The sequence below is a fragment of the Abrus precatorius genome, unplaced genomic scaffold, assembly GCF_003935025.1.
Source record: "Abrus precatorius isolate BTA unplaced genomic scaffold, Abrus_2018 Scaffold10, whole genome shotgun sequence".
NCBI classification, from domain to species: Eukaryota; Viridiplantae; Streptophyta; class Magnoliopsida; order Fabales; family Fabaceae; genus Abrus; species Abrus precatorius.
This window is the reverse complement of record NW_020874292.1, coordinates 31659795-31686396: the sequence shown is the minus strand read 5'-3', so window position 1 is coordinate 31686396 and position 26602 is coordinate 31659795. Positions and strand designations below refer to the sequence as shown.

At 29.1% G+C, this 26602-nt stretch overlaps 4 protein-coding genes across 10 annotated transcripts; all 4 read left to right on the top strand.

Annotated features, from left to right (window-relative positions):
• Positions 1–801: 801 nt before the first annotated feature.
• On the top strand, positions 802–4309 carry LOC113871792 (mediator of RNA polymerase II transcription subunit 18). Its single transcript, XM_027508900.1, has 6 exons — positions 802–978; positions 1108–1155; positions 1622–1721; positions 3116–3173; positions 3263–3619; positions 3938–4309. The coding sequence occupies exons 2-6, from the start codon at positions 1120–1122 to the stop codon at positions 4038–4040; spliced, it is 654 nt and encodes a 217-aa protein (XP_027364701.1). The 5' UTR covers positions 802–978; positions 1108–1119; the 3' UTR covers positions 4041–4309.
• Positions 1409–14748, top strand: LOC113871749 (ankyrin repeat-containing protein NPR4-like). 7 transcript variants are annotated; one of them, XM_027508852.1, is made up of 8 exons: positions 8045–8250; positions 8495–8646; positions 9252–9344; positions 10430–10527; positions 11406–11882; positions 12450–12596; positions 13342–13754; positions 14028–14748. In XM_027508852.1, exons 3-8 carry the CDS (start codon positions 9334–9336, stop codon positions 14640–14642), a joined length of 1761 nt encoding a protein of 586 aa, XP_027364653.1. In that variant the 5' UTR covers positions 8045–8250; positions 8495–8646; positions 9252–9333; the 3' UTR covers positions 14643–14748. The 7 variants fall into 7 exon arrangements, with proteins under 7 accessions (XP_027364664.1, XP_027364653.1, XP_027364671.1 ...); XM_027508870.1 differs by having other exon boundaries at positions 9252–9350; positions 14028–14695; XM_027508891.1 differs by having other exon boundaries at positions 11406–11861; positions 14028–14684.
• Positions 14749–23656: 8908 nt separating this feature from the next.
• Positions 23657–24139, top strand: LOC113852285 (target of rapamycin complex 2 subunit AVO2-like). Its single transcript, XM_027482521.1, has one exon. It carries the CDS (start codon positions 23657–23659, stop codon positions 24137–24139), a length of 483 nt encoding a protein of 160 aa, XP_027338322.1.
• Positions 24140–24836: 697 nt separating this feature from the next.
• LOC113852284 lies at positions 24837–26602 on the top strand. The gene is made up of 3 exons (XM_027482520.1): positions 24837–24898; positions 25032–25450; positions 25970–26602. The coding sequence occupies exons 1-3, from the start codon at positions 24886–24888 to the stop codon at positions 26600–26602; spliced, it is 1065 nt and encodes a 354-aa protein (XP_027338321.1). The 5' UTR covers positions 24837–24885.

Genomic DNA, 26602 nt, shown 5'->3' with positions numbered 1-26602 from the left:
TAGAAACTCAGATTCCATTTTCTCATTCTTCTCAAATATCATTTATTTTCGAATTTTAATTTAATTTAAATTTTAAATATTGAAATATATATATATATATATATATATATATTGAAAAATAGAGAAACTAAATTTTAAATTTAATATAATCTTAATTTGAATTTAGTTTTTATTTTGACATACTATGTTAATAAAAATAAAATTTTAATTTAATCGTATGTTTAAATTTTTTATATATATTTTATAGTTTTAAAAATATTATTTCCTCAAATCGATCATGTTTAATATCATTTGTTTAGTTTAATGCAATAGTTTAAAATGTACATAGTTATAATAAATTGATAAATACTACCATAATAATAATAATAGTTGTAAATCAAAATATATTACAAAAAATTAAAAATAAATATAATATTTGAAATATTATGTACCCAATAAAACATAAATTAACCATTACTGTTTAAGAGATAGTTATTTTCCAAAATAAATAATTTAAAATAACTAGTAAATTTCTTATGCACTATAGGAAATTAATATAATTTTTAAATTATTAAAAATATGTTACATATTTTTAAAAAATAATAATTTTATAAAAGAATGTATTCTTATTATTAGTAATAAATATTTATTATATTAAAAATTATTTAAAATTGTTAAAATTAAAATATGAACAATTAATTCTTCTAAAAATGCATCATAAAATTAAAAATTGAAATTAAAATATAAAAAAAAATAGATAGAGGAAGATCGTAATTAAAAAGAGAATATATACTAAAATCACTTTCGTTTAAAATAAGACTCGATTGAGTGTGGAGCATAGCAATAGCATCGTCGCAAGCGAGCACCGTCGTCGAGCGTGGCACCTTAACGCCTGAGAAGCTGGTCGCAAGACGTTGTTCGCAGATCGCAGCTCACCTCTGCTATTGTTAACTCCGTCCATCACTCCGTTCCGTTTTACCCTCTGAATCGCAACCTCAGGTTAGTGTCTTTTGTTCTGTGTGCGCATCACACAACATCAATCCTTCAACTCTCAGTCTTGCTTATAAATATTCGATTTATTTATTTCAATGTTTAATTACATAAATATTTTCATAACATGTCTTGTAGAGCAAAGCCGATATGGAATGTGTGGTTCAGGGTATTATAGAGACACAGGTGGGTTTATATTTTCTGCAGAGTTTTAATTGCGTTTTCTTTGAAGTATATAGGAGAAGTTCTTGAGTTAATTAGATTCCGCTTAGCCATTGTGTTGGTGTCCTGCTGTCAGAAATTTTACTTGCTGCTATTGTAGTTCAACATGCTTCATGTAGCTGTGATAATATTTAACGTGGTTGCTATCGAGTTGCTTACTTGATTGCATTTAGTATTTGAGTTCTACTGGCTTAAGATTCCGGTAACCCAAGTGCCCTAGGTGTTAAAGTTAAGGAACAAGATTGAGCAGCTGCTGGACTATACCCCTTTCTCAAACAAAATTCAAACAAGAAAGCTTAAGTGCATAGACGAAGCGAATTTAATTACTAAATGATAACAAGAATTACAATTGTTTTCAGAAGGTAACCTTCATGTGTAAAGACTGTGTATGAGAAAATCTTGACAGGTGGTATTTTGTTATCTTCTGCAGCATGTTGAGGCCCTTGAGATTCTTCTTCAAGGACTATGTGGTGTTCAGAGAGAACGATTGAGGATCCATGAAATATGTCTAAAGAGTGCTCCACATCTGGGTGAGTGTTTCATTCCAATATTAAGCATTTTATGGCCAACAACATTTCCATTTTTCTTTTGTTGTTTAAAAGTATTTGTATTACTAAGGAAAAGGGAAAGAATATCATTTTCCTGGGGAAAACAAACATAAAACAACTTACATTAGGAACCAGGGAAACAGATGTTAATACAACAAAGACTTTAAAGAGCAATCCCTTTAGAGGCTGAGAATATTCATGAGATGAACAGGGCAAAAAAGAGAGAAACAATTCTATTTCATAACAGCAGCATACAAGTGTCATCCTTCACCTCACTGCATCAAAGCAGAAAAGGAGCTCTTCACCCCAGAACCTTGCCCAAAATTTACTTTCTCCTGAGCCTCCAAATGCAAGATTGGAAAATTGCTTCCAATTGGGAGGAAATACCCAGGATATTTGGAGGCTCCAAAAAGAGTGGTCCAGATACCAAATATGATTAGCAGCAGGCCTCTGTAAGATTAAACAAGTTAACATTTTCAGAATGCTTTTTGCACATTAAGTGCTAGCCTGAGTTTGCAGTGACTTATTTATTGAGTGGATTTGATTTTTAAAAAAATTGAAGGACTAGACAATACCAAAATCCATATTTTCCTTTAAAAATGATTATGTGAAGAGGACTGCTAACATTACACTCTTTGACACACTTGTAATCATTGACTAAAATTTATTGTAAATTACAGAAGTATAAGTAGGAATTATTAAATTAAGAGTGAGACCACATTTTTTTGTTTTTAATAAATTTTAGCTAATGACTAAGAGTATGTTAGAAATAGTATGTTAGAGTGTGTCTTCACAAAAGATGTGCTTTTTACTTTAAAAAAATAGGATACAAGTTCTTGTCCATGCACAGCACCAAAAAATTATAAATATCCATCAATTTGGCTAAACCTCATAAATGCCAATGGAGAACAGCCAGCAAGCCCAACTGGTTCTATCCCCAGTGCAAACCCTTACTCCATTTCCTCAACTGCTTATGTGTTGACCACCAAACAGCAGACAAAACAAAATGTTTTGATGTCAATTGGCTTCTTGTACTGTGCTGTTTCGTCAATGTGCATTAAGCACATCCTTAAGTATCTGCTGTTGACTGGCATCTAAATGGCATGCTTTATGCTCCTCTTTTGACCCATGATGTATTTTCGTATTGCCTTTCACAGTTTTACATGTTATGGTCTTGCTTTGCACTTTCTGTTCTTCAACTTGGATGAAATTTATGCACGTCCAAGATGCCCCTTTATTCTGCATTGTATGTTCCCAGATGGATGAAATTTGTAACGATTCTCTCAACATTTTTGTCTGGTTATAGAATAATTGTGTATATGTCCAGTTTTCTTGAGTATACCAATTAATCATGATTTTATGGCTTTTGTTTCTAGGCACTGTAGCCTCAGAAGTACGACTCTTGTGTGATCTAGAGCAAGCTGAACCATCATGGTAACCATACAACTTAACTGTCAATAACTTGTTTGAACCTTTTTGCATAACCATGTACACATTTAACATGTGCTTGATGACTTGTTCAGGACTGTTAGGCATGTAGGTGGTGCAATGAGGGGTGCTGGTGCCGAGCAAATTTCAGTTCTGGTTAGGTCAATGGTGGAAAGCAAAACGAGCAAGAATGCACTTCGTATGTTTTGTACACTGGGGTACAAATTAGACCATGAGCTGCTGAGGGTGGGATTTTCCTTCCATTTCTACAGGGGTGCACAAATCACTGTAACGGTTTCATCAATCAATAAAATGCTAAAGCTGCATGCAACTGACGAGGCTGTGCCAGTAACACCTGGTATACAGATGGTTGAAGTAACAGCGCCTGCAGCAGCTGAAACCTATACTGAAGTTGCTGCTGCTGTGTCATCCTTTTGTGAATACCTTGCACCGTAAGGAATCGTTTACTGTTTTCTCAATTATACATTTTTCTGTACTTGATTCAAATCTTTTACTCACCTACAGGCCATATTGTTTATTTTATCTGTATTCGGCCAATGGGTCTTAGATTTATAAACTTTCTTATGTTTGTTTTATATTGCTCAGTCATGATTGTCAAAGGTCTTACCATCATATTAGAATTAGTTACCAGTTAATAATTCGGATGGACTAGCAATCCCTATTTGAATTTGCAGAAGAATATCATGCTTTCATTATTGTCCTTCGCATAGATCGTTGACCCATGCAATTCTTTGGTGTGAATTTCTCAGGCTTCTCCACCTGTCCAAACCAGGCATTTCAACTGGTGTTGTTCCTACTGCTGCTGCAGCTGCTGCATCTCTAATGTCTGATGGTGGGGGTACAACGTTGTAGGCCTGTACTGCTGTTATCCATACAAGCTCACACTCGATGTACATTATAAATTCATGACCCCACTTGTTTAATTTCCATAAAAGATGTGAACTTGAATTTTTCACCTGACAAGAAAGTGTGAAAGTTTGATAACTGAGCATGCCTTCATGAGTCGATAAAAAGAACTACTCCATGATCGATTAATTGGTATAGAAGCGTAACTTGCTTCTTCGAAGCTTTTTTGGGAGTAGAATAGTGTCATGTTTTAATGAAAAAAGAAGATAAAATTGTTCAAGTGTTAGGAAGTGTGTGGATTGGGTCTCTGCAATCTTGAACCATCCAAACCCAATGTTAACGATAATTTTTTAAATGCTAATTAAGGAAATGAAAATAAAATTACTTATTAAATTAAAAATGTATAATTTATTAAGTATTAATTTTGAAAAAATAATTAATAGGGTATATTAAATAATATTTTAGAATTTGAATACATTTATGTTAAGTAACATGATATAATTATGTTGAAGATAAAAAATATATGATTTTATTAAATAAGGATTCACCACAATTGGTTATAGGACTTATTAGTCAAATTTATTAAAAAAATATTTTTTCTTTAATATTATCATATTATGCTTCTCAATAATATAAAAATTAAATCTTATTTTTATTGGTGCCCTTGAGATAATACTTGACTAAGGTTTTTAAAATAAAATCAATTAAGTGTCTATGCACAATTATAAAAATCACATTCGCCATTAATTTTTGCAAGATTTTAGGATTAAATAAAAAAAGGAGATCCATCAAACTACAGCCTTTTTGAACGACAGATGAACATATTTAACTCTAAATTGTTTGTTAATTTAGTATTGAGGTACTCAGTGGATGGGTTGGTGGAAGTTTTATCTTGTCATATAAAATTTGCATCTGCTATACTATTTATCCACCTTAAGGGCTTAAACTAGAAACACAAAAAACAAATGCTAGTTGCAGTGCCCCTCAGGCCCCTACTACGCCTTGACGAAGTTTCGCAGCACATTACTTGCGCCAATCATTATTTGCCCACTGAACCCTACCATAAGCCATCGTTTGCTTTTTCGTTAGAAAGTGTGGAATCAATTTTGTTGTCGATTATCACTTGATTTCTACAAAGATCGAGACCCGTCAAACGATAATGATAATATTTTCCTTTCGAAAGAGCCAATTGTAATAAATAATCGATTAAGCTCTAAATCAAAATGATTCTTATAACTGAGTTTTCTAAATCATGCACACAAAATTAATTTTATAATTTTTTAAAAATATTATTCTAGCACATTAACTATTTTTTAGACCAACATTTTATCATTAATATCCACAAATTTCTATTAAAATATAAACTGATTACACTCTTATATATAATAACTCTAGTAAAAATGGCCCACGGCATGAGTGAAACAACATAGTGTTTGGAGCCTACCATTCTTGACTGATGAATAACTTTGTGACGATTTTGTTTAACGTCACCACTCATCTTACATCATATGATAAAAAATAGAGATAAAAAAACATGCATGAATTTGATATCTTAAAATGGGTATGTCGGTTGCCACGTCCGTACCTCTATTACTAATTTTTTTAAAGTAGTTTTTATTTTTTATAACTATATCTATAGTAAGAATATGTTATATTAAAAATAATAGAGTTTATCAAGTTAAGAGAAATACTTATTTCTAATGAATTAAAGAATATGATATCAGTTAACGATGCAAATAACTTGCCACAAGTTGTAGAAACAATTTTATCCCCTTAAAAAAAAAATTCTTTAACACTCTTAATAATTTTTTTATTTATGTAAATTTTATATTCTTGTCATATTTAAGTTCTTCAAAATTTGGATGACTGATTTTTTAATAAAGACTTAAAACTTATTGACATTAGATGTTAATTTTATAAATTTACAATACTTAATGATTTTTATAAAATATGAGATTAATTAATCAGATTATTAATTTGAAGATTCTTATCTAATAAATCAACTTTGCAAAATTTTATACAAAAAATAAATAAATAAATATTTTATTGAATTATTTTAATTTAACATGTAATATATTTTTAAAATATAAAAAAATTAAAAATTAGATTATATGCCTATAAATATTCAAATTATATAAAAATTTATATGCATATTATTGATATCACATAAGATAATACAAGAATTATATACATGAATCTTACATTTTATTAAAAATTTAATATTTTATATTCATGATATGTGAAATTTAATCATTGATTTATTTACACTCTATTCTCAATTTATTATATTATTTGAATATTAATATTTAATTAGAGTCATTTTAAAAATACATTAAGTAAGATCATAATATTAAATTATTTACTTGATAAAAATATAAAATTATTTATTATTTTAAAAATATTAATATATATTTTAGCAAAAAATAAATTCAAAATACTTTAATTTATTAAAATAAATAATCATAGTGTCGAACAAAGACTACCCAATAGCTTTCTATCCATTGTTTGACCTTTTAAGCCGGAAATGTTAACAGGATAGGGAAGACATGGATAGTAGCTAAAAATAAGCATTTTGACCCTTTTTTTAACTTCAATTCTACGTCAGTAGAGAATATATGCTTTCCTTGCTCAAATTAAAAGTAACCATCATATAATAATTATTATATACTATTTCTTCTGAGGCATATTTAAATTTAAACTCTTCAATGAGGTATTTTTTTCTGTATGTATAATGAAAAATATATTTACTAGACTAGTTTTTTTTATTAAACTAATATTTTACTATATATTAAGATCATCATTTTAATATTTTAATTTTACATTTTTAATACAACTAAACACTTTAACATTTTAAATTTTGAAAAATCAATCAAACACTTTTTTTTTAAGATTAACATGGTAATACCGTAATATTTAAAAGTCTAATTTTATATTTTGTTTTGAATAAATAATAATATTTTTTTAATAGATGCTCATTTTAAATGTCCCTTTCTTCTAAATAAGTTCTTTAGAGAGTTCTTTTTTAAAAAAAATTGGGACTCTCAACATTATCAATTACCAATTTTTAAATTTCATTATCTAATTTAGGACTTCAGAATTTAAAATAAAATTGAGTAAAACTTTTAAATTGATATTTGGAAAGTTCAAAACCTTCCATTTCATCTTATTTTTATTATTGAACAAACTAAAAGTTGTAGAAAGAAGAACGATGTTGCTAAAAGGCTTATTTTTAATTGCTTAATATTTTAACTATATTCGTTTATATTAAGATGAACTATAATATGATATGTATAATTTTTTAAAAGAGAAAAAAAAAACTGTAATATTTAACGTTAAAGTAGATAATAATGTAATTTAAGTACTAGTTTTTTTAGTTACTACATTGTAATATTTCTTTTAATAAAATTGTATAATTAATATATTAGATTAAGTGGTTTCCTTAAAACTGTTTCTATTTTTTAAAACAAGCTAGGGATAATTGTGAAAATTAGTTACTTTGAATTTTTTAAAATGTTCTAATTTTTAAAATTATATAAAACACAAAAAATTAGATGAATGGGACATGCATGACTGCTTTTTGGATTCAAGTTTTCTCACCAACCCTGTTTTTAGAATTATAGGTAGTGCAAGTCCAATAAACAACTTACGAAATACTAATTTTTAATAGAGCACTAATTTGCAGGTTTTAGCTATTTGTAGGTACGGTTTCTGAACCTTTAAAAACAAATGCAGGTAATTAAGTAATTTACAGATAAATAATGTTTTATAAAGATAAATTCCAAATGAAATTAATTTTTAATTCTCATTAGTTTAATGAAATAATTTAACCATTTATTTTATGAAGTTAGGATTCAAAATGCTGATTGATTAAAAATTCGTGGTGATAGTACATCTTAAATAATAAATTGTAGTTCGTAGGTACCATTGGTCAGTGATTGGTACAACTCAACTTAATCTTTTTTGTATTCTTTGGTACCCAATAATTATTTCAGAGACGTAGTAACAATCAATTTCCTTATCATTGACTTGAGAAAAAGCCTAAAGAGGGTCTTCGGTTTATGCATTCACCTGTTTTCACTTGGACTATTCTTGACGAAGCACAGGATTTTCACTACGGTTGTGTCTCTGTCCGCATGAATTTCGCAATTTGGAAGCAAAACCAATCACGACGCAGAGCTAAGAGGAAATGGAAATCTTCTGAACTTTTCTGATTCAGGTATTCAAATCTTATTTCTCTTTCCCCTTTTATGTTCCTGCAGATGGATCCAATAGCTCTCTTCTTTCTATATTATGTTTTCTTTTCTTCATATTTACTTAGAGTGAGCTTCAAGGATGAATCAGATTAGTATTTTCCTTTTAATTAAAACCTTTTTCCGTCGATCTAATATTTTCTCTGTTTTTGAAAGATTTTGCTTTGCTGTGGGTATCTATTCATCTCTTAAAATATCTTGAGCTTTCAGGCATGGAGAGAGAGACGATAATTTTCAACTACTTTAGGAAGAAAATTTGTATATTTAAGATAGCAGAAGAAAGTACCGAGGAAAAGGAAAATCATAACTGGTGAAGGCCACTTAACTAGCCATTGCTGCATCTCCTTATCCGTTGTTCTTGGGTAACTGTACAGTAATATTGTTATTTCGTTTAATTAATATACATGCAGGTTATCTTAATTCTAAAAAATTTTATATTCGATTTTTTTTATTAAACTTAGATTTAATAAGTTTTAATTTATTATTTTATTAATAATTAAATATAAATTAAATAAAAAATTAAAATTAAGTGTAAAAATTTAAATTTTTACACTAATATATATAAAAATATGATCTTATATAAGTTTAAAAATTATTATATTTAATTTAAATTTATTATTTAATTTATATTTAATAATATAATTTATTATTTAATTGAATAAATATAAAATAAATAAAAGACTTAAATTGAGTATAAAAAATTTTAAATTTAATTAATGTAAAAAATATCTTTAATTATGTATATATAATAAAGTTTTATGTTAAAAGGGAACATGTCATAAAAGCAAACTTATATTATTAACGTGAAATTTTAATTCTTAGAAATATAAAAAAGATGTGGTTTTAATTTTTTATAAAGGATTAAAATTATGTTTTTTTCTGCTAAATCTTGGCTGAAATTTTGATCCTTGCAAAAATGAACGGTTAGATTTGTTTGAAACAGTAAATAATGATTGCGACATATTAGGTAGACTGATCTGAGAGGGAGACAACATTGTCGGAGGCGTGCAGAAGAACAGTAGTTCGACAATAAAAATTACGGATTTGAAATGACAAGCGTGTAAGTGTAAGTACAATTGTATCTATAAATTTTAATTTTACAGCACTAGGAATCTCAACATTTACCTAATCAAATATTATATTCTTACACATACACATATAACTATTTTTTACTATAAGAAAAGGTCAGAAAGAGATAATGAATATAAATAATAAAAAAGTATTGTTTGAATTATTATATAACTTTATTATAAAAATATATTTTCTCTTGGTAAATCTGGCTGCGACCTAACATAGTTTTGAACTTTTGGTCCAAACCCTCACTAACTATTTGACTTTAGGAAATTGCTTTATGTATAACTTTATTTTGCTACTTATATTGCTTCACTTTTTTATTTTTATTATTTAATTTTTGAAAATCTATTTAATGTTTTCAGAAATTAAATTTTAGAAATCATTATTATATCACTTTCAAATTTTATTTTTAAAAAAAGTGATTTTATATTGTTTAAAAATTAAATTATAGAATCACTTTTGACATATATTGAATACGCTTCTCAAAAGAATGGGTTATACAACCTGCAAAATCGGTATTAAAAGAACAAATACTTTTAGTCTGTAAGACTTCGCCTTAATAGAAGCCTATGTTTGTACATGGGTTGAGCCTATGTTTGTTTAATTTTTTTTTTTTAGAGTAATGTTATTTTAATACTTAATATGTGTGTTTATACCAAATATTTTACACAAATTAAAAAAAATTATACTATAATTGTATAGGGTGTCTGGCATATACGCCTACACTAGGTATAAAATAGTATTACCCTTTTTTTATATAAAGACTATTTAAAATATTTTCAAACATTTAAACATAAATTACTTAATTACTCATGTTGTATACATGTTAACGGCTTCAAAAATACAAATGTTCGCTTTTAATGAAATTATCACTTTTTAATTATTATTGGGCTATATTTTGTAGGCACTCAATACACTTTTCCCTCTGATGTTACGTAAGCTCTAAAAATAAAAAGTAGTTTGTATTGTAAAACACCAATAGATCATAAAATAAGAAGATTGTGGTGTGAAGCAAATTCAAGTAATCAACTAATTACTGAAAAGATGTAATTTTGTATGGTATGTTTACAGAGAAATGGCCGTAGCAGACTCAACATCTTTCCAAAGACAGTATCAGAGGGCTGCTTCAGCTCAGTTTAGGAGGCCTCTCCTTCATCTAGTGTCCACTCGTAAGCTCTCTATTCCTTCTTAAAGTGCTACCAATTATCTTTTCATAAGATGTGGATTTTTTTTTCTGTGGCTACGTAATCTGAGATTGACCAAGCAAAATATTAAAAAAAAAAAAAAAGATGTAGGACCAGCTGGCCAACTACCAAACTAGTACTATCAATACTACTTGGCCAATAAAAATCATTACAAAACCCACCTCACTTTTGTGAATTAGTTACAAATAATTGCGGTTAATAATTAGAGGTACCCGTGTTATGCTTTTTTCTGTTTTTAATTTTGGGTTTTGACACTCATAAATTTAACTAGCAAATTGAAGTTGCAAAATAATATAGGTCAAATTTCTGTGGCTCCATTAACTTTGTTGTGAATTATGTTGTTAAACTTGGATGGATTAGCTTGGATTCATCAAAACTAGACAATAGGAGATACTTAATGGTTAATAGACATCTTCAAGTTGCGAACTTATACATAGCTCAATTGTCTCTCTTAAAACTTGAAAGAATCATTACTTTGTGAAGTCAAGGATGTTCGGCAACTTTTCCATATTCCTATTATACCTGTGATAGTTACTAATCTTATTTTAGAATTTCCTCATATTTTTTATCAAAAAAAAAAAATCTCAAATAGGGAATAGATAAACCATATGCGCTAAGCATCATGATTTTAATAGAAGAAATACATATGGCATTGAGTAGTAAATACTTTTTCATGCATCAGATCGATGGTTAATTTGAATACTAGTACTACTGCTAATTCCCTCCCTTATGTGGTTTTATCAACCGCATTATTCACTCCAAAATTCATTTATATAGAAATAGGGTAGGATTGAATCAAATGATAGACCCCAATATGATGCACTTCAATTGACTTGTTGCAGAAGAAGCCAGACATAGATACCTCACCAAATGTGTTCCCCTTCACAAAGCAGCACTGAAAGGTGATTGGAAAGAAGCTAAGAAAATATTAGACGAAGATCCTACACTTCTGAACAGTGCCATAACAAAGGGGTGGGCCACCGTGCTCCATGTTGCAGTAGGAGCAAACCATGTTCACTTTGTTGAGGAGCTTGTAAAACTAATGCAAAGTGATGATTTGGAATTACAAGATGACAAGGGAAACACTGCTTTCTGCTTTGCTGCTGCAGTTGGGAATGTGCACATTGCTGAGATAATGCGCAAAAAGAATGAATCATTGCCAAGAATTAGGGGTGGAGAAGGAGTTACTCCTCTTCACTTGGCTGCGTTGCAAGGAAGGAGTGAAATGGCAAAGTATCTGTTTGATGAATCTAAACAAATACTAGAAGATGATGATTGGGCTGCAGTCTTTCTCATTTGTATAAACTCTGGACTATACGGTAAGCATGTTGCATACCTAACATCTTATAAATTTTTAGAAATTTCAAAATTCTCACAATTTGGAGGACTTTGAGGTTATGCTTAGATATTCCATACTAAGTAGAGTGAAATAGAACAAAAGTAATAAAATAAAGTATAATAGAATGGAATAAATTATCACTCTATTATTTGAAGGTATTATGATAAAATGGAAACTACTTAAATTGAGAGGGAATAAAAATTGAAATTTTTTATGAAATATAATTATTTCAATTTCTTTATATATCATTCTGTTCCATTTTAATTTAACAAATTTAAATAATGAAAATAAATTTCATTCCCCTCCATTTTATTACTTAACCTCCTAGATGATGATGAAAGTGCCAAATAGTTTATTGTTTGATTAACGACTCTTGAAAGACTACATTTTAATTCTTTAAACATTTGAATCACAAAAATATAACAACGACCACACTGAATTAAGTGAAATTTGGGAAGAATCCAACATGGAGATATACAAGTATCCTCATTAATGATGCATGCTGTCATCAGATTTTGTAATCAACTTCATTTGGATCATCTTGTAGATCTAGCCTTGGAAATGCTAAATCAGAAGGAGTCAATAGCTTTTGCTAGGGGTGATAACTATGAGACAGGTTTGCATGTCTTGGCTCGAAAGCCTTCAGTTTGTGGTTGCCAAAGCCAACGATATCGGAAACACCTCCTGCATTTCTGTAAGAGCATATAATCACTTCTATTAAGAAAATATTGGCTTTTGGTATGTATTTGTGCTGGTAGTTATATTATTTAAATATTTGTTATCTTAACGGCTCTCAAATCTACACTCTAAATCAAGGTCATCAACCCTCAAGTCAACTCTTCAATTTTTTAACTCTTACTAGTTTATGATATCTATTAAACTGAGTTAACTTTTTGCTATTGAATTATAATTTGAAATGCATAAAAATACTTTAACATAAGATTAACACTTATTTAGTATCTTTCGTCTCTCTCACTCTTTTTGTCACATTATATTGCTTAGTATATATATATATATATATTATTCATCTCTTCTTATCTTTGTTGCGTGTATATACTTGAGGAAGTGTTCAAGTAGCATTTTTCATTATGTTTATAAGGTATTTACACATTATTTTATTTTATCCACCTTTTTACTTTGAAAAAGAAATTAGCACTACTATTTAATTGTATTTAATTAATAATATCACATGTTTTAAATATTATTATGTTAACCATGTAAACACTACAATTTTAAGATTTGGGTTTATATTGAAAAGACAAAGATGTTCAATAATCTCCAATTTATATTTATATTCCATATATCATTGAATAATGAAAATATTGCAGGGATATATTTTTCAATGTAGTGTATTGTATTTTGTTTTTCCTCGATGAATCGTTTTTGACAGTCATTACTTTTTTCATTAGATGACTAACTTGTCATATTGTGTGGCCTAGGCATGAAGGACCCACCAGCCCTCAAACTTATAAAACACATGTGGGATATATTTCTTACCCTGGATGATTCAGAGATGATGGAAGTCTTAAGAGAACCTTCTCAAGTAACATTTATTGCTGCTGAAGTTGGAAATTTCGAGTTTCTATCCGTGGTTATGAGCACTTATCCTGATTTGATATGGGAATTGAATACCATGGGTCAAAGTATAATTCACGTTGCTGCTTTGTATCGTCATGCTAGCATCTTCAGTTTGATACATGAAATAGGACCAATCAAAGATTTCATATTAACATTTACGGATGATGAAGAGAACACTTTATTGCACTGCGTTGCAAAGTTAGCCCCGCCAGATCGACTTAATATAGTATCTGGAGCAGCTCTTCAAATGATGCTTGAGCTGTCATGGTTTGAGGTATAGTCCATATATGTTCTTTAAGCTTATACTTTTTCATATTTTAATTTATTTACTTTTACACAAGAAAATTGTTAGAAACATATTTTTTTACTATTGATTGAAAATTACAGAATCGCAAAATTGTTTAACTATCACTTCTAATTTAACAAAACTCGCTCGTAATGAGAGTCATGAACTTATTTTACCCCTTAATTTATGCATACATAATTTCATGAAGTTAATTTATAGTTATACACACATGACATTATGTATATACCCTTGATGCTTTAGGAGGTAAAAAGAATAATGCTACCATCATTGATAGAGATAAAAAATTTAGAAGGCATTGCTGCTGAACCACTCTTCACCAAGGAACATGAAGAATTGCTTAAAAAGGGGGAGTCTTGGATGAAGAGAACAGCAAACTCTTGCATGGTTGTTTCAACTCTTATTGCTACTGGTGTGTTTTCTGCTGCCTTCAGCATCCCAGGTGGTAGCAATGACGATTCAGGATCACCCAATTATTTGGAGAAACCATCATTCTTGATATTTGCATTATCAGACGCCTTGGCATTGATCTCATCTTCAACCTCAATCCTAGTTTTCTTGTCCATCCTCATCTCAAGATATGCTGAGGATGACTTTCTCAAATCACTGCCCTTGAAGTTGATATCTGGATTAGTAGCATTATTTGTCTCAATAATCAGCATGATGGTAGCATTTAGCAGTGCTTTCTTCATAACATATTACCATGGTTTGAAGTGGGTTCCTAACTTCATTTCTGCCCTAGCATTTTTACCAATACCCTTATTTATAATACTGCAGTTCCCTCTCTGGTCTGACGTAGTGTATTCTGCCTACATTTGTAGTTCTTTATTTAGACCAAGTAAACGCCTGATTCGCTAAAATGATTTGAGCTTGTGCTAAATAATAAATTCTAATTTTCTTTTGTCTGCATGTAATCTGTGAGTTACTGTTTCTCAAAATGATGGTTTTACAGTTTGAATATAATATTAAAATTAAATAACTAAAAGTAGTTTTTTTGCAGTTAAGTTTAAATCAATTTTTTATGGATTTTTATATGATTTTTTTATATTTTATTTATTTATTTTACATGAATTTTAATTTAATAAAACATAAAAATAATATACAGTACTTTAGTTTGAATGTAATATAAAAAATAAATTAACTAAAAAAATATATTTTTTGCAGTTAAGTTTAAATTATTCTTTTTTTATTTTTTGAATAAAATTTATTTTTAAAATTGGTGACTTGATAAGGAAAAAAATTAAAGTGGGTTTGTTGAGAAAATAAAAAATAGCGAGAGAAAACATTAATCAAAAGAGTGATTTTGAAAATGAACAATGGATTTGTCAGTAAAAAGAGAGACAGATGATACTAAATTAAGAGAAGAATATAGGAGTCTTAAAAAATAGAAATATCACGTCAACTTCTATGTATAAATTGTGGGTACTAATTATTAAATGAGAGCATTTTAAGAGTTAGTTTTGTCTCATTTTAAGAAATGTTTTAACATAAGTATATACTATTTTAATTTATTAATTTATTTTTTAAAAGTATTTTTAATTTAAAATTTATCTCTTTATTTAATTTTATTTTGATATAATAGAATGTTTATTGTTAAAAAAAATAAATTTTTTTTAAAAAAAAATAAATTTATTGACCTTTATATATTATTTATGAATATTAATTCTTGAATTAAAATTGTTTAGGAGCTTTACAAAACAGAGAAGCTTTTAAGGGTTATCCCTTTTCTTTATCATTCAAGTCATTATTTCATCATTGAGTGATTGTTTTGTTAATTCATTAGTAATTTAAATTTTGAATTTTATATAATTTATTTAATTTAATTTCATACAATAGAATGCTTATTATTGAAATTCTCTTTCTTTCGAATTTGGGTCTTCCATAGATGATTATCTTCAAGTATCCAATGAAGAGAAAGGGGAAGATAGTTGTGTTCCTTGAAGGGTTCCCACTGCTTTTCCAGACTAGTAGGTTTGATTGGGTTAATTTAGAGGTTACTGTATTTTAGCGTCCCTAACTTGAGAAGTTGTATTTTTTAATATTATCAAATGTTACGTTTAATTAATTAAAAATAAAAGTCAATATTCAACATATACAACAAATTATAAGAAAGATATTAATGATAAACTATATTTGACTTGTCCCTCTCATATAAACACTCAGTGGAACATGACCTTATCCAAATAATACTCAAAAGAGCTATTAATATTATTTTTTTGTAAATTTATTAAGCTTAAAGCATTGTAATATTTTATTACTTACTTTCCTTTACTTATAAAAGGCACAATGAATGAATTTGTTAATGAATCAAGTGATTAAACTTTTCTTCCTCTCCTGTTAATGCTTCTTGTACTTTTGCGCTGACCGCTCAAAAGTGAAAAGCTTAATCAATTGAAGAGGAGACAAGATGAGGAACCCATCGACTGATCAATTCTTTCATGCGTTATAAATAGAACTTTATTAAAAGAGATTAATTTTTAATTATCTTTAAAGAACTCGTTTAATAAACATATAGGATGAAAAATAATAACATATAAAAGTGAGTAAATATAGGATATGACAAGGGAGAATGTTTTTGAATGATCGATGGATTTGATACTTTACTGGTTCTTCGTGATCGATTAGCTGGATTCACCAAAAGTTGGAATCACCATTATTAACTTACAAAACTTTTTGTGTCAATTGTATCATCCCATCTTTTTCTAATTTTGTTTTACTTTGGCGCCACCCTTCAATTATTTTATACAGACAACACTTTCCTAGGCCAGACCAAACTCGGTGGAGTGTCACGTTTCAACTTGGTTGCCATTATTAAATCTCTGCAAATGCCTGCATTCAATTTTAGTAATCATAGTTAAAGGATTTTTTTAATTAATTTTAGTCATAATACTATATCATTTATGCACTCTTTAATCAATTTCAACAATTATTAAAAAAAATACAATGAGATATTGATGATACTGGAAAGGGAAGAACAAGGTGACTTGATTCACGGAGTGACATTTAATTAGTTGGAACATACAATACTCTATTGGACTCTATTTTATTTTGCATTACACTATACTGCATTAGATTAGAGCCCTTAGAGACTAATGAGTACTGAGAAAAGACTTGAGATTTTAAGGGCAATGAAGGCAAGTAGATAACCTACTAATTAATGACCAATAGCAAAACTCAAATCCAAGACCAATGTACATAATTTTAAGTCCAAAAATTTAGTGAATCTTATTAGATTGAAATTCCCTTTCGACGCTCAGCTAATGTATGGCATCATATAACAGGCAAAGCTGGTCAATATATATTTTTTCCTTTATCTTTCCGTGTTTTCTCCTATTTGTTTATAAACATCACATATTATGTAGGATGCATAAATACATAACGTCCGATTATACATACATACATACATATATATATATATATATATATATATATATATATATATATATATATATATACATATTTTCTTTTCTATACTATGGGCTCTTCTATATATTATATGTTGAACTTTTAAACATAATTCAGTAAAATAACATAAATAATTTAATGTTAATACATATTATCACGTTATTTAAATTAGTTTTTAGAAGGGATAAATAAGTTTGATAATGTATAAAATGTCAAGTTTATTAAATAATATAGTAATTTATTGGTTTAATTATACCTTAGATTCTCATATCTTTTTATTTTTAGACTACAATTATCTTCTACATATTATAACTCTTTTTTCGAGTATTTAATACAAGTATCCTCGTACTTTAATTTATTTTATCTAATAAAAAATAAAAATAAAATATATCATTGACTTATATGAAGTTATAAGAAAATTATATATTTTATCCATAATTTTTTAAACAATATATATATATATATACATTATTGCTAATTTATGCAAAATAATGATATATCATATTTTTATTATATTTATAATAATTATAATATAAAGTTTTCAGGTGAGAATTTTAATTTGAATAAGTAAAAAATTAGGAGGTGTTAATCAATCTGATTAATTAAAATGGAAAGATAAAAAATGCACATGAATTAGATTAAAGTTATGTTTGGATAAAATAATTCTAAATTACTAAATAATATGTATTTAAATAATAATTTTGTATTGTAAATATTCATTTCAAAATAAGTCACGTGCCTTGATAAAAATAAAAATACTATTTAAAATTAATTTTTATGATACCTCAAAAATTAAGAAAGTATTATATATTTTTTATAGTGAAAGTCAGTAATTCATCTTAAAATATTAAAATAATTATAACTGTTAATTTAAAAAAATAAAATATTATTTTAAATTTATGGACACGATGACATATTTTGAATATAGAGGAAGATTTAGAAAAATATAAGAAAAGGATAATTTTAAAAAAATAGTATATAATTATATGAATTAATAATTAGATTTTACGTATAACTTTAAAAAAAGTATTTGACAGTACGTAGTTGACAAGTTAATGATTTTAAAAGTAAACCATTTCGAGTAGTCTTTTCCGTGTACATGGGACACTGTTAAAATATGATATTATGCAAAATTATTGGGCATTGACCCAATAAATTAAATTGACTTGGAACAGTAATCTCCTTATCATTCTCATATACATTGCTGACTATCGTTGACGACCCAAGTCTCAGTTACCGTGCAATTGCCAAAAAAGCTTAAATGGAAGGAATTTGCGTTGTTATTGGGAGAAGCGATTATATCCCAATGCCACAGCGCAAGGAAAGAATATTCTTTACATCTTAATTTCCAACTTCTTCTCTTCAGGTTTCTCTGCTTCTCCATTTCATCATTAATTATCTGCACTATTTTCAAATCTCTTCTACTACTCGCTCAAGAACCTACCTATTTTCCTTACAATTAAGTTTCAAACTTTCCTTCTTAATTTTATTTGTCCAAACTACTTATTGACGTTGATCATTGATGGGCAAGCAGGTAAGTGTTGAGCAGAAGGAGCAGTTCCTTCGCAGAGTTGCATTTTCAGGTATGTGCTCACCATTTTCTTCGTTCAGCTCAAATTTCAATAAGCCGTACAATAATTCACAGAAAACAATAATAAGACAAATATGCTTTTACATATGTTTGTCCAAAATCATTCTGGTCGAGTACACCACTATCAGATAGGAAGCTATACAAATTCAACCTTATAAATAACTTATAAAAATTAATTATTATTTTTATAAGTAATTTTTAATTTATTCAATAAATTTTATCATTAAATTTATGATATAAATTATTAAACAAATACTTAAATAAATAATTATTCAAACATATTTTTTTGTCTGTAGCCTCCGTGCCTCACATAGATTGTGTACTGTTCTATATATGTGGTGACCTCATGGCATTATTGGAAACAATGTAATAGGAGTTCTAGAATGCATCAAGTAAGAAATGTGCTCTAGAATTATCTATTTGTCTAATTGAAATTAATTTAGATGGATCAGATCTTCTATAGTTTTGAAAAGAATTGCAGTATGCAATTTATATTTACTTAAGCAAAATAATAACTTAAGCAAAAGGAAAAAAGAATAACAAAAAAAGAATGACAAAAAAAAACTAGAAGAAAAAGAGAAAAAGAAATTGAGAGAAAGATGAGGCAAGAGCGAAAGGGAGAGGAAGTTAGGGAGAGGAGAATGAAGCTAAGAGAGGGAAAGGAAAAGAATTGGATGAGAGGATGAGTGGGGGTGAATGGGAAGGGAGAAGAGAAGAGGAGAGGAGAGGAGAGCTAGATAAAGAGAGAAGGAAAAGAAGACTGGATGAAAGTGAAGGAAGAAGAGATGAGGAAGGGGAGGAAGGTTGGGTAGAGGTGAAGAAGAGGAGATGGGATAGAGTAAATAGGAAGAGATGAAAAAAGGATAAAGAAGAAGGAGAGACAACTGAGATGAGGAGGAAAGATGGAGAAAAAAGTAAAACTTGCAGTCTATAATTTTATTTTTATTTAAATGATTTGCTTAAACAAAATTAAAATTGTAGGCTGCAGAAAAAAATCTGTTCCCAATTTAGATGACTTCAAATTAAACAAAATAGATATACCAGTTCTGTAGTAGGTCATTTTCTTACTAAGATAATACATGGCCCTTTCCTTTTATCTGTCTTCGTCCAACATACACCCCATAGTAGTTTCAGTGACTGATAGGTATAGTAATAAAAGCTTTTCCGGCGTTAGAGGCACTATAATTGGTGTACTATGGGGGGTATTCCTTTATTTTGTCAAAAGCTTTCTCATTTTTCCCTTTATTTTTAACGTCCATAAGATATTTACAGTAACAATTTCACATTCTCATAGATGCTGTTTTTCTAAATAACGAATTTAAAATAGTGTATAATTTTTATTTTATGATACAAAATTGTGATTAATATGATTTTTATTTAATATTATTTTATATATTATATAAATTATTTTTAAAATGTTATTCAATTATTGCTACTGTTCAACTGTTTAAACTCTAGATCGGTATTTTAACTAGTTAAATGAGACAATGATCGATCAGTTTCAAAAACCATGCTAAAATGTTATATCATTTATTTAAGTGCAAATGGGCTTAATAAGTAAAAAATCAATGAAATCATCCGCAGCTTAACTTCGTATCAGTTATTTTTGTCTGACCTTTTTCTCGATCTGTCATTAAAGAATCCTAAAAAAAAAAAACTTAAAACTGTAATTAGTTACGGGAAGTTTGCAATATTTTTATATTCATACAAAACATGATTTGGCTATAAAATTAATTAATTTAATGGAAGATTTTTCTATTCTACTAAGTTGTTTTATATTCAATACCCATAGTCGTTGACTTTATCACGTTACTGTTTTTTTTTTTTTTGCGCGCATATATATCTATATATATGAAAGTGAAACAAACTAATTTATAACAAAATTTTTATTTATTCATTAAATTTTAAAAAGAAATATTACTGACACTGACAGCTACTTCTCGACAACATGTACATAAAAAAATTGAGAGTAAATTCATGACGATCACGCGACCCCTCGGTACTCATGTTATAAAAATATATTAACTTTGATTCATGTTTCATTATTTGATTCAACAGTTAGGAGACTAAACTTTTGGTACATGTCATTAAGTGTTGAGGATGTGTGTTCAATTCGTTGTCTTGTCACCTTCACAGAGCTTGAAGAATGTTAATGCTTCAACTGTTTTCTTCTTTACGGCAATCATTGTTCCACAAAAGGACCCAAGACATTCACTCATGCTCATTTGGCCATTAGTAAAAGACTTATATGAAATACTTTTATAAGTTAACAAACTAAACTGACAAAAAAAATAAATTAAAAGTTAGGAGACTAATATACTAATTTAGTATAATATTCTTCAATAAACTTTAATGTTATGTTTGGGTGGAAAATTTTAAAAATCTAAAATATATGAGAATAAAAAATAAGAATGTTATAAATGTTTAAAGTGAGAGTCAACGTATAAGAAGAGATACGAATGATAATCATAAAAAAGATATTTTTAAATTCTCTTTAAAATAAGTTATTTGAAATTTTTTTGTTTGATGTAAAATTACCTAGTTAAAATTCTGTAGTATTTTATTATTTTAAAATTACTTTTTCATACTATCTAAATATATGAACGGTAATAATTTTGAAATACTTTATCTTATCATAATCCAATGATTGTTGAAAATTATGGTCAATTAAATTAACAAAAATTATAAAAAAATATTGGGTAAGGTTACATGCATTATTAAAAACAAATTGTTGGTAAATGTATCAATGAATAAACTGTTGAGAAATTATTAATGACATAATCGTCGTCTGTTTATCTACAGAAGAGTCGTTAAAATTACCAATAGTTTAGCCATGATTTTCTTTTATGTTGGTCAATTTCAATGCTAATTATATAACTATTTAAATAATTTTACTGTGTGTTGTTATGACTTGTGACAATGTGAGCGAGGGGAACAATTCTTGCACCGATGCAATTCACATATTTAACATTCCTAAGCGGACCAGTTTAAAAAAAAATATTCTTGTAGGTTCAACAGTTGAAAAACTCAATGAACACAACTATCACTGAAGGAAAATCTATTTTGAGGCCACCATATTTTGATGGCACAAATTACATTCATTGGAAGGAGCATATCAAAGTATTCATACAATCTGTAGACTTCAAACTTTGGCTTGTGATAAAGAATGGACCGAAAATTCCAAAAAAGCAAATAAATGATGAAGAAATAGAGAAATGCGAAGATGAATTCGACGATGATGACATGAAGAATATGAAATTGGAGGCAAAAGCAAAAAATATTTTATACTGTGCCATAGATCCAAATGCATTTGAAAAACTTTCAGAGTGCCAAACAGCCAAACAAATGTGGGATGAGCTTGACATGGAGTTTGACAGGTATTGTCTTTTCGTAGATTTAAAATTTTGAAATTTAATTTGATATATGAATGCTAAGCATGATTCTTTTTTATCTTTTTAATTAGTGCATGTAGTGTTTGTTGATTTCAAAACATATTTACATTATTGAAACATAATAAAACAATTAAATTATTGACAACAATATGAATTAATAAAATTAAATTATGAGCAAACTAAATTTGTACAGTATTCACCAACTTCGACAGGGAAAGGGTAATTGTCAATTTTACAACTCCGCGAGGAAGCCTAACAGCAGTGGCATCGAATCAAGATAATTCTCCTAACCTTGACTTTCTAGCAGATACAAGTACAACTCTATCCCTCGCTCCTCTCAAGCTTTTGTTAAGAGTAACATTATTCTAACATTAATTTTTTACTGTTTGGAATTTTTTTTTTTTATCCTTCTCTTTCCAACTTACATAATTTATTTTTTCACTTTTTTTTGTCTCCTCTTACTGTATACATATCTCCATTATAAATGTAAAATCTGATGTGCAAAAGAATTGCGGGAAATAAAAAGGAAATTATATGTTAGTCTCCCTCATTTTAAAGACCCCCCAAGTTAAAAGAAATACTCATACAAGATCAGTTATGTTGGCCTCTAGGACTACTAACTGTTTGTTAGACTAACAAAAAGGCTAATGTAACACATTATTAAATATCAGGTGAACTTGTACACTTAGCTTAATGTTGGGTAATTATTTCTAAAACCTGTCAATTTAGTCCCTATCTAAAACACAGAGAGCTCTGAGAAGTATTCAACATGTATGGTCTAGACAAGAAGTGCAAAAGCAACAAATCCATGAGATCATGGTGAAAAGTTGCAATGTGGTGTTTAGGGTTGATATTTAGGGTACAGAGACGCTGAGGAACGTGTTGGGAAACTCGACGGTGTTCATGGTGGAGAAGAGCGAGATAGCGATGATAAAGAGAGGTCGGTAGATCGGAAGACCCACATTAAGATCGCTGCTGATGAAGATTGGTATTGCAAGCAAGGGTGATGTAGGATCATAGGAGGGTGACGAAACGATCGCCGAAAGAGAGAAGCTATGAAGAAAGAGGAAGAAGGTTAATGGAAAAGGATGAAGACGATATGAACTAAAATACCGGATTTTTTGAATTTTGAATTTGAAGGACTAAATTAACAGATTTTATAAACAATTATTCCATGTCATCCAACATCAAGCTACGTGTGCACAAATTCACTTGATCTTTATATATTAGAGATTAGTAGGATTTTTTTTTTTTTTAATTTAGAAACTATTTTGGTAAGTCCTTGAAATAATAAAACTAATATGATAATTTACTTAAAAAAAAAAATAGAAGTAGGACTCTTTGTTTTAAAGTTACAAAATCAACCCTTCTACTTTTCGTAGTGTGTGTAAGTAAAATAATACTCATTCATTTTATTATTAAAGCATATATAATCGATAGTGAATACCATGTAAATGTAACATTGCTTCGTTTTAGGGGAAGCGATGGATAATTTTCTTGAGTATTGTGTGCCTCTTCACAAGCTTGCAGTAATGGGTAATTGGCTTGAAGCAAAACTGATCTTGGAGAAAGACGATAGACTATGGCACGCGGCAATAGCAAGTGGTTGGTCCACGGTGCTTCATATTGCTACAGGTGCAAACCATTTCCACTTTGTGAAGGAACTACTACAAAGACTCGCTGACTCTCACGTTGCATTGCAAGATTACAAGGGAAACACTGCCTTTTGCTTCGCTGCTGCATCTGGAAACCTCGATATTGCTCGTTTATTGTTGGGTAGAAATCCGTTCTTGCCAGTAATTAGGGGCAGAAATGGACGTACCCCTATTCAGCTTGCTGCGTTACAAGGAAAATGCGAAATGACTTGGTTTCTATATGACTTGACCAAACATAAATTCGAAGTGGAAGACCGGGAATTATTGTTCTTCACTTGTATCAAAACAGGCAACTACCGTGCGTATCACTAAAATAACATTAGCACAGTATATATATGGCTATAATAATTGGCATTCATTTATAAATTACTAGCTATACTCATAGACCTACATTTTATTTTAGTTCCTACATTTATATTTTGTTACACTTTGACCTTCATTGTTTAAATATTGTTAGAAGTAGTTACTACTGGTTAAATTATCCCATCAACATTTTTCTAACAACATTAAAACGACAAAGGTTAAAGTGTAATGTGTCAAATGTCAATCATAGATATTGAATATATGTTTTAACCCAAGAAATGAGCATGCATGTTTATATATTTATATATGCTTAACTTTAGAGTCCTAATTTTTTTACTAGCTTTTCATTTTGATCATTCTATTTATTTTATTCTAATATCTATTTTTTGTAAATTTAACACTTTTTTAATCCTAAATGATAACATGACTAAGAAATTGACGTCAATTTTGTATGTTACCATGCCATCATTAAAGAGTAAAAGTAGTACGAAATTTAAAAACATATTAAATAAATACATTGAGAGGATAAAATAAATTTTAAAAAATAGGGATTTAAAACATTTTTAAGGTTATTTATTTATTTTAATTGAAGTGGACAAAATATTGATATAGACTTGGCCTTAAAAATGGCAAGAGAGACGGAAGAGCTAGCTTATGCACGTGATGAGAACGAGGACACAGCTTTGCATCTCTTGGCTCTAATTCATAAGCCTTTGGACTCTTGTTGTCATTGCCCAGAGCATCAAGATCCCATTATGATCAACCCTGGTAAGTTCTTTCATTCACTATTTATTAGGAAAATTGATACATCAGGCTTGAAATTTTATTGATGGTGAAGCTAATAAACTCCTCTGTTATTTTACCCTTGTTTCATTGCAAGTAACAAAATTTGTTAGTGCAGGCGCGAAACAACATGTGGTTTTTCAAATGGTTAAGTTTCTCTGGACTACCATTCTCCGCAAAAAAAACTCCAAAGAAGAGATAATGGGAATCATAAGGGAACCATCTCCAGTGTTGTTCGATGCTGCAGATGTTGGTAATATTTGGTTTTTGTCAGAGCTTATTAGTGCTTATCCTACCTTGATATGGGAAGTTGACAACAGAGACAGAAGCATAATTCACACAGCTGTTTCAGAACGCCATGCTAACATCTTCAATATCATACACGAAATAGGGCCTACAAAGGAAATTATTGTGACATATTTTGTGGAAGATAGGAACACTTTATTACATTTGGCTGCCCAAATGGCCCCAACAAGTCAACTTGAATTAGTTTCTGGAGCAGCCCTCCAAATGTGCCTTGAGTTAATATGGTTTGAGGTAACTCCTTTATATTATTGGCTTTGCATTTTCCCATTGTACTACTCCTTGTATGCTCCCACGGCATTCTACAATCATTCCAAACATAGATAGGAACCATGAATTCCCCTCCCCTGCTTATAACATAACATGACATCATTTTATTTACTTCTAGTTTTACATTTTCTCAAGTTACCTCCTATATTTTTTTATCAACACCCTCCACAAAATATAGTTTGAAGTAAAAAAAAAAAATCTAAATCAAGTCAAAACCAGGGTTATTAATAAGCCTAAAATTATACATAAATCAAGCAAAAATAGGGGATAAAGAAGGTTTTGTGACACAGTATATATAGAGATTATAGTGATACAACAAAAAAGCATAAACGGTAAAAGAAAATATTTTTTGTACCGCTAAAAGTAGACATCTGTAGACGTTTTTTTATATTTTAAATGTATTTTTTGAATACGTGTACACGAAAAATAATAAAAGGTAAGTAAGAGATAAAAATAATATTACATGAATAATTCACGTGACAGGAGGTGAAGAAGATAATGCCACCATCGTACATAAAGTTGAAAAATTCTGAAGGCTTAACTGCTGAAGAATTATTCACAAGGGAGCATGAAGGATTGCGTCAAAAAGGAGAGGCATGGATGAAACGCACTGGTGAGTTCTGCATGCTCATTTCAACCGTTATTGCTACAGGAGTTTTCTCTGCTGCAATTAACATACCAGGTGGCATTGATGATCAAACAAAAAAACCAAACTACTTGGACCAAACATCATTCCTAGTATTTGCAATATCTGATGCAATGGCACTCATCTCATCCGCAACTGCTATATTAATATTCTTGTCTATTCTCATCTCACGTTATGCGGAGTATGACTTTTACAAGTCACTGCCCTTGAAGTTAATATTTGGAATGATAACTTTATTCATCTCCATAACGAGCATGATGGTGGCATTTGGCAGTGCCTTCTTCATAATGTACAACAATGGTCCGAGGTGGATTCCTATTTTGATTTCAGTACTTGCAGGTTTGCCAATACTTCTGTTTGTAGCACTGCAATCTTCACTATGGTCAGATATCATCTACTCAACCTACTATTGTAGGAATCTATTTAAGCCAAGTAAAAGCATGATTTACTTAGAAGAGAAGGAGAGGTGA

Coding starts and splice junctions, on each gene's coding strand:
- LOC113871792 (XM_027508900.1), top strand. CDS start 1,120: ATGGAATGTGTGGTTCAGGGTATTATAGAGACACAG. Junction 1,156..1,621: donor AGGGTATTATAGAGACACAG/GTGGGTTTATAT, acceptor TATCTTCTGCAG/CATGTTGAGGCCCTTGAGAT. Junction 3,174..3,262: donor GAGCAAGCTGAACCATCATG/GTAACCATACAA, acceptor TGACTTGTTCAG/GACTGTTAGGCATGTAGGTG.
- LOC113852284 (XM_027482520.1), top strand. Junction 25,451..25,969: donor TTGAGTTAATATGGTTTGAG/GTAACTCCTTTA, acceptor TTCACGTGACAG/GAGGTGAAGAAGATAATGCC.
- LOC113871749 (XM_027508852.1), top strand. Junction 12,597..13,341: donor GAAACACCTCCTGCATTTCT/GTAAGAGCATAT, acceptor TGTGTGGCCTAG/GCATGAAGGACCCACCAGCC. Junction 13,755..14,027: donor TTGAGCTGTCATGGTTTGAG/GTATAGTCCATA, acceptor TTGATGCTTTAG/GAGGTAAAAAGAATAATGCT.
- LOC113852285 (XM_027482521.1), top strand. CDS start 23,657: ATGGATAATTTTCTTGAGTATTGTGTGCCTCTTCACAAGCTTGCAGTA.